Raw genomic sequence first — 10,832 nt, 5'->3', positions numbered from 1 at the left:
ACCTGCAAGACCGGTAACTGCATCTTTTCAAATACAGTCTATACACTTCACAATGAGTTCTTTCAATTGTTTTATGCAAAAACTGAAAGAAAAAGCAGTTTTTAGCAGCATAAATATGGAGATTTCTTATACTGTTTTATAACCTATAGGATTGAATATCTTTGGATTTAGGTCTGACGAAACAAGACATCACCTTTTAATTTTAGGAAAACTATTATATATTTATACTATTTTCTGGCATTATATAGATCAAACGATTGGTCAATTATTCTAAACATGTGAATTTGACTTAAGGTTAGATATATGAGTATGAAATCAGTGCTATCTGTGTTGGATAACCATTACCTGCTGTTTTCCGTGCGTCTGTGCTGCAGGGTCCTGGAAACTCTGGTCCTCCGTCAGGAGGGGGCTTCAGTCCGGGGCAGAGCCAGGTCTCCACACAGGACCAGGAGAAGGTGGGTTCTCGCTCTGTCAGCAGCTTGATGAAGGGCTCCTCTGCCAAATGTCTTATCTTGCATTCTCATTCACTGATTGCAAGTCATTCGGAGGGAGGGAATGTAAACAAGCAGCAATTGGGACTTAACCAATGGCTTCCCAATATGAAGTGAGTCATGTTTGGCCCATTTTGAGGACACTAGAGCTCATGTATAACTGGTAAATGGCATTATGTGTCCCTCTAGGCTGCCCTCATCATGCAGGTGCTGCAGCTGACCCCAGAACAGATCGCCATGCTTCCCCCGGAGCAGCGGCAGAGCATCCTGATCCTCAAAGAGCAGATTCAGAAGACTGCAGGGGGGGGGCCTTAACAGGCTCATGGGGAAAAATACAAAAGGGTTCAGGTAGGCCAAGATTAGGTTTCTCAGTTCTTGCACATTCCTCACTAACTTGTATTGTCACTCAGCATATCTGTGATGAGACATTTTTCTGATTTCATTTTTATTATAGGATTCCCAAACTGCTCCACCCTGCTGACCTTGAAGAAGTCTCACCTTAGACTTTTGTATAGTTTTTTTAAATCGAAGAGTCCGGTTACACACGAGTGGATGATGAATACTGAACAGAAGTGTGATGTTTCATCCCAAAGCCAGCTGTTGTTCTTTATGTTTTGTCAATAAAACCAACAAAAAATACATTGTGTTATTCATTTATTTAAAACGAGTCGGAATATCCAAGAAGAGAGGGTAGGGTAGCAAATCGTGAAAAATAATCTTCCACTTTGTTAGAAAATGATTAACCCGGATGCTGGAAGACTTCCTCCTATTTCTTATCACTGACGAGGAAATCAGGTGAAGTCGACGACATACAATTCTTGGAAGGAAAGACATGTGCTTTTGATAAGGGTCATAGACTCGAACACAGCGTGATATTTAATTGTTGGCTAAAATATATAATTAAGAAAAATGCTGATTAGTGCTTAAAACAAATCAACCCACATGTTTTGATAATTCACAAGATGGGGAAAGAATTGGTCAAATTTATTTTTTCCTTTAATATTTATTTTTTATTTGCATACAAAAAAAATCAACAGTTGCAGATCATCTTACATATTTTTTTGAAATAATACATAACAAATTATGTAAATCACGCATACAGACAAACGAACATGGAGACGGAGACAACGGACTAAACCTTGGTGGTCCTGGTGTCTTGTAACAGTAAGATAATGTATTAATTAATGTAACTGACGTTTAAACCTTGAGTCATAGCAATCAAGAGGCTATTACTCATGGCTGAGAACGTGTCTGTCCCTGAGTAGTGCAAAAACAACATGCCCTGCCTTTTGGTCGACGTGCAGTCAAACCAGAAGTGCCGAAACACACCCAGCTATTGCTGCAGGTTTTCAGGCAGCAGTCACAAATATCCTCGGTGAAAGTATCTGTTGACCTTCAAAAAGCCAAAGTCCTTTGTTGTTGTTTCTTCACTCAAAAGTTCTCCTTGTTGAAGTAAAATCGGGTCTTTCGGGGATCCACATCGGAGAATTTGGCACATTTCTTCTCCAGGACCTTTCCCAGAACTGCAGGGCCACACAAGAAAGTTCCCACCACAGATCTGGAAACAAGATGAAGGGTTAGCTGTCGGAGGTTCATGTTTAAAAGTGAAGACTGCATTGGAGGGTAGACGAGCAAATCCCTTGCTGTATTCATAGATGTAGAAGTATAAAGCAGCTGAAAATATATATGGGATATTCACTTAAGCACCATCACTGTATGTAAAGTCATTATAGCCAACACCACCTTTACTATACGCACAGTAATAAGCTGCCAAACTGATACATTAACAACCAAACATATGATTTGTATATTAACATCTCACCTAGTGTAATTCTAAATTCGTTTCTTGTATGCCTTCACGCAAGTATCCAAAAAAAAACTCCAACCCTTTAAAATTGAATTCTGAAGTGTTTTAAATAGTGAGGTTTTAGCAAAAATGCATGTGTTGGGGAAGCAGCGTGCATATGTCTGGATAAATGAGACTTATATTATACTGCTCAAGTTGAGTGTAAGTTTACCGTAATTTTCGGACTATAAGCCGCGCCTTTTTTCCCATTTTTCGACGCTGCGGCTAATCTATGGATTTTTACAGCTAACGGCCACTAGAGGACCTCCTAAATCTATGGATTTTACAGGTTACAGTCCACCACCTTTAACTATGGGCTCTATGGCCGGTCCGCACCCCCCACCTTTAAGCGGCGGGTTCCAGCAGGAAAAGCTGGAGGCCGGAAAAGAGTGAGACAGGTAGCGCGCAAAAGTAAAAGTGGAACCGAGAGTGGTACGAGAGACAGAACGAGAGCAAGACAGACAGACATTACGAGAGCGAGACAGTTTGTCCCCGTACCACTGGTTGAAAACCGCTGCTGTAGATCACTGCCGGTACGTGCGCTGGGAGCGCACCGTTTAAGTTTGAAAGTTGAAAAGTTTGTGTGTCTGAAACGCTATGTGATACAGTACAGTTTACACAGTACATGTTCTGTAGCTACTATTGCACTAAATGGTAACACTTGAATACGTTATGCAAATATGCAACTTGTTTGTTGAAATGTTAATAAATGGGAGCTTCCTCAAACAGCCATCTCTTTCCCGACAATCCCCTCTGTGCACGAATCCTTACATATGGTAATTAAACATTAAAACACCTGCGGCTTATAGTCCAGTGCGGCTTATATATGTACACATCATTCAATTTAGCTGCTGCGGCTTATAGCCTATTCAGGTGCGCCTTATAGTCCGAAAATTACGGTAATTGGATGTTTTTATAAAGTGTTGCTGCTCAATGCAGACCCCATGTATTTAAAGTCATCAATAGGTTTCTTGGTAGTTTCCTTTTTACTGTGAGAAAAACTAAGTATTCTTTCAAGGTGACTAACTGATACACAAATGATCATCTAGAGGTAGTTTTTCTAAACTACATGTTGCTAGTGATATTTGTTGCTTTTACCTAATTAGGATAGTGGATACATGACCTTTACTGGCGATGTACAAGTTAAGACCTATATGTTACAATATCTGAAAAGAGTGTTTTTCCTTACGAAGGGTTTTCTTTGCGGACTTCTTCGAACTCCTTATCCCACAAGGGTCGGCCATAATGAGTTTTCTGTTTGAGGCCAGTGACCACGTCTGTTTCCTCGTCAAAGTGAACCCAGGCATGAGTCGCCTGTGTTCAAATGTGAAAGGGGAAAAAAGGATGAGCTCTAAGGTCACATTGTTTCTCTGGACTTCGCTCTGTAACTGAGTCACACACTCACATGGCTTTGATCCCAGCCGGTCAGGTAGAGTTTGTAGGTGAGGAAATCCCCCATTCCTCTCTCCTCCATCTCTCTCTCCAGCACCTGCAGCAGGTCGGCAAACCACTCAAAGGCGTGTGTTTCCCGGCAGAGCCAGTAAAAGTAGATCTGTGAGCAGGAAGAAGACACACACACACAATGATCCTGTTGATGACTTATGAAACGCACATTGTTCTTTATTTAACAGGACCTACAGGTTCAAATGCCAGAAGCATATTGAGTGGCTCGTTTTGGTTCATACCTTTCTGGTGCGGAGTTTAGGGTTGGAGGTTTTGAATTTGTACCAGATGGATTTGAGGATGGAAGCGAATGGAGTGATGCCGATGCCGGCCCCGACCAGCATGCTGACCTCGTAGTCGAACACGTCTTCACTGGCTGTCCCAAAGGGCCCGTCCACCCCCATCCTGAGAAACAACAAGGAATCAGCCAGGGAGAAATACACAGATCTTTAATAAAGTCAAAGCAATGTACACGTAAGAAAGAACAAAAAAGCCTAATTCAGAATCATTCTATTTTTGGCTTATAAGTTTTTCAGAAAGAAATGTAAAGTGACTTGGTAAACACAAGTTTTTCCACACATTCATTCATTGGGTTTTAGATGACAGCAAGAACATTTCAAAAGTGTAAAAAACAATTATAACTCACACACACTGGAACAAAGGTGGTTTGTACAGGATTTCATGTGGCTTATAACAATACAAATCAACAGCTGATAATATAATACCTGTTTATTCAATGTTTATTATTACAAGGGACAGTTATGCAGCAATGGATTACTGCCGCAAACCACAACATTAAACACATGGGTTCATTGTGGTGCCGGTTTCGTGATATGTTTTGAAGTGATTTGACATGAAATTGGCTCAGACCCAGAAGATATTGTGCACCGAATCTAAATCAATCTCAAACCCTAAGAGGAGGTGCTATAAACGGAAAAATGGGGTCGTTTTTTCACTTAAACACTCAAAAAGAAGCCAAATGCCAGAAACATCAGACCCATGGGTTAAAAACTGTCCTTTTCCGATGATGGTGCTGGCATTAAATGTCACTATCATTGTGGGTAGTCACAATATTTTTAAGCTGTATTCTGAATGGTTCTCTATCCATATTATATCAAAAATAGGGACCCATTCGTTTTGCTCATGCTCAGGTGTTGGTCTTTGCTGATTTTTCCAGAATAACAGCTTAAATGGAGTTCAGATGCCTTTAAAAAACATTTAGTGCGTATGAAAAGTGACTATCATGTGAACTTTTATTTCTTTACATTTTTTTAAACTGCATGTTGTAAGTATTTCTTCTGCATTCTTTGCACATTTCAGTTCTCTTAGGGAATGTTATACATACATACTCAACATTGAAATCAAAACATTTTAAACATTAAGACACTTGCATGCTGATGAAAATCCCAAAAAAAAACAATCAGGGGGGGGGGTTACTCACTTGGGCCCCTGTGCCCCCTCTGGCAGGTGCTGCATGATGTCTATGAGTCGGTCGGTCCAGTCCCCGGCTGAGCGGATGTGGACGCTGAAGAAGTCCTCCTCGGGGGCGGAGGTCATGGTGAACGGGTGCCACTCCAGCGGAGAGATGGCCGGGCAGTTGAGGAAGATGTACTGACCCACATCCATCTTAAACCCGTCCTTCACCAGCTGCAGCTCCAGCACCTTGGATGGATGCATCACGATCTGAAAAAAGAAAGGACTGGTGAAATCCTGTCACATTATAAACCTAAATGACCCAGAATGAAGACGTGTATCGTGACTCTGACATACCTTCCTGTACTGGACTGTCTGCATGTAGCGAATGAAACGCAGCAGACGTTCACACACGTACAGAATCATCGGACCAATCACCCACCACCAGGTCTAAAAACGCAAGAGAACAAGCATTAACAAATCACAAATGTTTCTATTTGCAAAAGTAGTTGAAAGCTATTGATTGAGGATATACTGTAAGTAGTAGTTTCAATGATAAGTACAGACTATAGAGCAGGCAACACAATATAAATACTAGGGAGGATCTGCTCAGAAAGTGAGAGTGTTAGATAGTTCTATTATGCCTCGTGAAGTGAAACTGTAACATAATAAGTGACTAGTTTATTCTATTAAACAGAAACAACTTGCATCTCTTTAACATGTTGCATTTGATAGTTATAAGCAGGTTACGAGGACATGGAAACAGCCAACTTGACCAAAACGAAATGTATGGCTGTCAACAATAGCACACATTTTGGACATGGAAAAATTAACCTTTAAAATCAGTGATTACAAATGTTTTACTAAGATTTCCCCAAAGACAATATACCCCAAGATCTGCAATAAGTAGGGGGTAATTGCCCATCCCCCTCTCCTACACCACCCCACACCTTTCAATTTAGTTTAATACCCTTTTTTTTTTTGGTTGAATTTGGAGTTCCCCCCTTATTTGCTGGTATTTTAAAGAAAGATATAAAAGGACGTACCTGGGCGGGCCCTCCTCCGAACTTGGGGAGGGGACACTCAGGAATCTGTCCCCACTCCTCAATGCGGTCTTTACATAAGGTGTAGTTGTGTGGTGGATCTGTGGTCAGCTGTTTCCTCACTATGAACCTGCAGACGGGAAACACAAATGAAATTTAAATTGCAATAATAAAAAAATGATCCACCCAGAATATTATAATCCAAATGTTCACACCGTGCAAAACAGCCGTACACTTGTATACACTATGTGACATTAAACTTCTTCATTGGCGCACAACTATGAAGAACAGCATTCCTATCTGGATGATGCTGTCGTTTAATCTTTCCAATGAATTCACCATTGTTTTAGGTATTGTTGTTCTTTCAAGTGAGATTCAAAAATATGCACAACAGGCATGCACTACTGCCTTTATCCGGTTTTATTTTATCTGTTTTCTCTTGAATGGCATAAAGGAATGAGCTACACCTGCATGAGTTGTGTGCCCCTGTGTTGCATGTTGATAACAAATAAAGCCCAATCATGTAATAGATGGTTTTATACTCCAAACGGACTATGTATGAAGTATAACAAATATTTCATATAAATGTTGCTTTATCATATTTGAAAATGATTATATTTCAACTCCTAATCCTTAACATTATTAATATAGGACCTTTATATGTTCTCTAGATATATGCCTTTATTGTCCAAGCTATCCTTTTCTAACCGAGGGCCTGATAACATCTGTCTTGTCCGTTGACTAGTGCACCACTGCAATAACATAATTGTATTGGCGTAAAGCAGGCTGAGTTGTATAGATGCTTGTTAGTCTTTACAATAAGGTCATTAAAAGAAAAGAAAGTCGAGTCATTTCCCCTTACCCAGCTCCGTGAAACACGAGACCAATGAAGAAGATGACGAAGAGGTGGTGTGTGTACCAGAAGACCTCGAAGTAGCTGCGTCTGATGACCTCCATGGAGGAAGTGATGATGAGGATGAGAGCCAGAGTGATGATGACCCCCGTCAGGCCGGCGATGGTGGTGAACACGAAGTAGGTCGGAGTCTGCTGAGCATCCTTAGACACGAGAGGAAGAAAGTCACGACACGGACATGTGAGCTTTTGTTTTCAAGAGAGAAGATTGTGGAGAAGGTTTAATAAAAAAAAAAAGGTTTTATATTCAATGGACAGACTATGAAAAAACACATTTTAGAAATGTTCTTCTAAGTTTTTGACAAATTGGTGTATGTTGTTAAGTTTATGTGTAGATATTACTTTATTGTGTGGTGAAAATTAAGTATATTAATACAAAAAAAACGTTTTAGCAAAGTTACTGAACTTGCAAACGAGCCTAGAATCCTTTAACTTACGCAAAAACGTGAACAACGTATGTGCTATAGGGAGATCGTGTTTCTACACGTGTTGATTTTTTGATTACAATTACTTTTATTTAAATTATTTTGGTCAAGTTAGTTCCCCACTTATCTACAAACCCTGCAGCATAGTTCAGAGGTATTGTATTATTCTAAAATGATAGATGAAATATTAAAACAGTGTATTTAGCGATATACATTTTATTATTATTATTTAGCTAAACTCACGACGTCAGTTTTGCGGATGGGGTTCAGGTAGGTGGTGTTGTCCGTGTCCTCCAGGTTGGACAGAGCCGTGCTCAGTTTGTCGTAAACTCCTCGCCTGCTGTTGTTGTACCACTCCACGTTCAGCAGGTGGGCGATCAGGTGGACGGCTGTGAGAGTAGGAGAGGAGACGCGTTAAAGCTGTTTCATTATCCATACTGATGACCAAGGGAATGGAGAGGCATTGTGCTGCTGCTGCTGCTGTAATGTTAATGATGCTTTTAGGTTCATGCTGCAAATATGGGAAATTATTTTTAAATATTTTAGAAATGTTGAGCTTGAGCAAACAATTTGATATACACTGGAAAACAGTTGAATAAAGTATACAAACTAACTACGCACAAAAAGTATATTGGCAAACAACTTTAAAAAAAAAAAAGTGTCTGAACCTGGAATACATTCATTTGATTTCTTTTGACAATTGTTACATCTCACCCAAATGAACACTATGCCATTGTTAAAGCTGTATCTACTGCCATCTAACCTTAAACTCATTAGTAACTGTCATCTTTAAACAAAGCATGGGTCAGAGATAAGAAAAGTATAGACGCTTGCACAAGTTCACCTGTCATCAGAGCGATCATGTACGCCACCAGCTTGTGGAAACTTAAATTTTTATCCAGCTGTTTCCTCATTGTTCTTCCGCAACACTAAAAAAAAGCATGAGAAATAACATTGTTAGGTAAAAATAAAAGACAAAGAACATATTTCCAAAGCAGTAACAGAAACCATCCTCACCTGTAGGGAAGGGGTTGTGTAACGGAAACATGTGTAAGTGTTTAGGTTTTGGTTTGAGCCAGATATGCTATTAAGCTGAAACTCTGCTTTGTTTGACTGATACAATGTGTTGAATAGCACAATATCATCTTACTATTATTGTTGTTCTGACTGCTAATGCACAAACTTTTATATCTTTCCTTACTCTTATATTGCCGCAACTTGTTTAGTCTTATTTGATTGTTATGACATATGTGCTTACCTCATTATTTTAACATGTTTGCTTATATATTTTAGCATCCGTCCTGTGTCTTTGCTGTAGTAGTACTATGATTGTCCCAGCTGTGGGGCAAAAGCTGGATTATTGATTGTGAGAAATATTGAAATGAGTTTAAAAACCTTGGTGAACGTTATCAATTAAAAGGAGGGTACTAAATTATAAAAAAACATAATGATAAAATATGTTTGGAAGGGCAAAGAATGAAATAAAAAGAGCAGTGGTGATATGTACCAGCAGTCAGAACAGTTGGTATGACAGCATGAATTCAACATAATGACAGTTTACTCAATGCGAGCACGCCCTTCTGTAACAATGAAGGCAAGGCAAAACATTAAGAGAATCAAGAAATAGAGCAGCGGAAACATATTATGAAAAATATATATATATATATATTTAAAAAACAGGTATTTTATAAGATAATAAACACAAAATATGAATAACAGATAAATCATGAAGCATGATCTCACCACAAAGGACCCTCTCAGCAGAGACAGCAGGTTCCTGCACACCGGCAGCAGGATCAGCATGCAGTTAAAGTTCAGGACAGCGGCTGGAGCTCTGGCCCACGCCAACGCAGACTGAGAGAGAGAGAGAGAGAGAGAGAGAGAGATATTAATATGAGTCTGTTATGTGGATAAAAAAGCTGAGCTGACGCCTGTTCTCCTTACTCACCCCTAAAAGATGACGTGTGTAGTAATAATCATCCCCCAAATCGTAGAACAGGTAAAACCAGACGAAAAGGAAGATGTTGATGCCCATCCAGACCACCTGCCGACAGGATCATGTTTCCATCAATGAAGAGCAGTCTTTCATTTAAATGAATGTGAAATTATATTTACATTGAAGACGCAGGAGTTTGGACACATATTGAATGTCCAATATTGGTAATAGTTCAAGAACTCAGGGATATATTCGTATTCCTTTTTCTCAGTATGTGTGTGCAATAGCCTTCTGTTAAGTATGTTTACTTACTCTCACACATAGCGTTATATATTTTGTATTAATATTTATCTCATGCTTAATTTTCTTAACTTTGAGCAACGAGCGGTTTTCACTTTGAACAGCATCAATTACTACACATTAGAAGAAGTACCTGGCAAGACACTCACCCCAAATTGCTCCTGTGGGGATTGTCCACAGAACTGAATGTATGTAAGTCGCTTTGGATAAAAGCGTCTAACAAATGATATGCAATGTAAAAAAAAGTCTCCCCTTTACTTTAATTCTTCCTATTTTCAGTAGTTAACTACAAATACATTGCAAAACAAGTGCTTTGGAGGCTTGAATACTCGAATATTGTGCAAATATAATTGTTCTTTCAGTGCCAGAAAGCTACAACACAATGAAGTTGAACTGCTAGATGAATTACTTTAGTTCAGTACTCCCCCAGCTGTTAACCTACATGTGACAAATAAACTCAAACTAAACTGAATCTCTTTGATTTGATACTCTGCACAATGCCAAATGAAAGACAACTCTTAATAAGAATAACTTACCAGTATGAAGGACGCGAGCCCATGGTTGATAATCCAGTTGCCCATGTTGAGCGCTTCATGTGGCTCCGCAGCTGCAGAAGCTTTTCTTCATCTCCAGCTCGTCTCTCTTTTATCTCTCACCCTCTGCCCGGACTCCTCCCTCCTCTGCAGGTGTAAAGGTCGCAACTATGGACGCAACAGGAAGCACAACTAAAGGCATGAGAAACTGCGTTGTTCAGGAGGTTTGGATGAGAGGTTTCCCTCCGTGAGCCGAATGACCACATTCCTACTCGCTGGAAGGCTGGATAAACTAGTCGTGACGTCGGGAATGAGGAAGTGTCGGCAAGGAGTAGGGATCATGGATGTATAAGGATGGGTAGGGTCAGAGCCCTATAATATAAATCTATATATATATCTTATAATCTATCTATATGGCGCTGGGTAGGGTATCGAGAGAACAAATCAGTACCGGTAGCCAATTGGACGTTATCGGCGAAGTCCCTCCCTT

At 39.8% G+C, this 10,832-nt stretch overlaps 2 protein-coding genes across 2 annotated transcripts in view; one reads left to right on the top strand and one right to left on the bottom strand.

The window, feature by feature from the left end:
- cstf2 (cleavage stimulation factor, 3' pre-RNA, subunit 2) overlaps positions 1-1,130 on the top strand; it is a 12,042-nt gene extending 10,912 nt beyond the window's left edge. Inside the window, exons 8-11 of the mRNA XM_010784587.1 lie at positions 1-13; positions 375-455; positions 681-839; positions 946-1,130. The exon at positions 1-13 is cut by the window's left edge and continues 133 nt beyond it. Coding sequence (XP_010782889.1) covers positions 1-13; positions 375-455; positions 681-806 — 220 coding nt within the window. The 3' untranslated portion in view covers positions 807-839; positions 946-1,130. The remainder of the gene's footprint in view (positions 14-374; positions 456-680; positions 840-945) is intronic.
- Positions 1,131-1,460: 330 nt separating this feature from the next.
- nox1 (NADPH oxidase 1) lies at positions 1,461-10,566 on the bottom strand. The gene is made up of 13 exons (XM_010784567.1): positions 10,346-10,566; positions 9,522-9,617; positions 9,317-9,427; positions 8,418-8,502; positions 7,817-7,962; positions 7,099-7,292; positions 6,240-6,366; positions 5,551-5,643; positions 5,222-5,463; positions 4,023-4,185; positions 3,743-3,889; positions 3,527-3,651; positions 1,461-2,049 (listed from the first exon to the last, which is right to left on the bottom strand). The coding sequence occupies exons 1-13, from the start codon at positions 10,388-10,390 to the stop codon at positions 1,923-1,925; spliced, it is 1,701 nt and encodes a 566-aa protein (XP_010782869.1). The 5' UTR covers positions 10,391-10,566; the 3' UTR covers positions 1,461-1,922.
- Between the last annotated feature and the right edge of the window lie 266 nt (positions 10,567-10,832).

Source organism: Notothenia coriiceps, unplaced genomic scaffold, assembly GCF_000735185.1.
Source record: "Notothenia coriiceps isolate Sejong01 unplaced genomic scaffold, NC01 NC01_scaffold00026422, whole genome shotgun sequence".
NCBI lineage: Eukaryota > Metazoa > Chordata > Actinopteri > Perciformes > Nototheniidae > Notothenia > Notothenia coriiceps.
The sequence above is the reverse complement of the archived record's forward strand: the minus strand, read 5'-3'. Positions and strand labels throughout refer to the sequence as shown.

Bases quoted from the DNA above. Each gene is read 5' to 3' on its own strand.
- nox1 (XM_010784567.1), bottom strand. From the start codon at position 10,390: ATGGGCAACTGGATTATCAACCATGGGCTCGCGTCCTTCATACTG. The intron at 9,618-10,345 runs GTAAGTTATTCT...TCCTGTCGGCAG, and splicing joins GGCTCGCGTCCTTCATACTG to GTGGTCTGGATGGGCATCAA. The intron at 7,293-7,816 runs GTGAGTTTAGCT...CTCGTGTCTAAG, and splicing joins CCATCCGCAAAACTGACGTC to GATGCTCAGCAGACTCCGAC.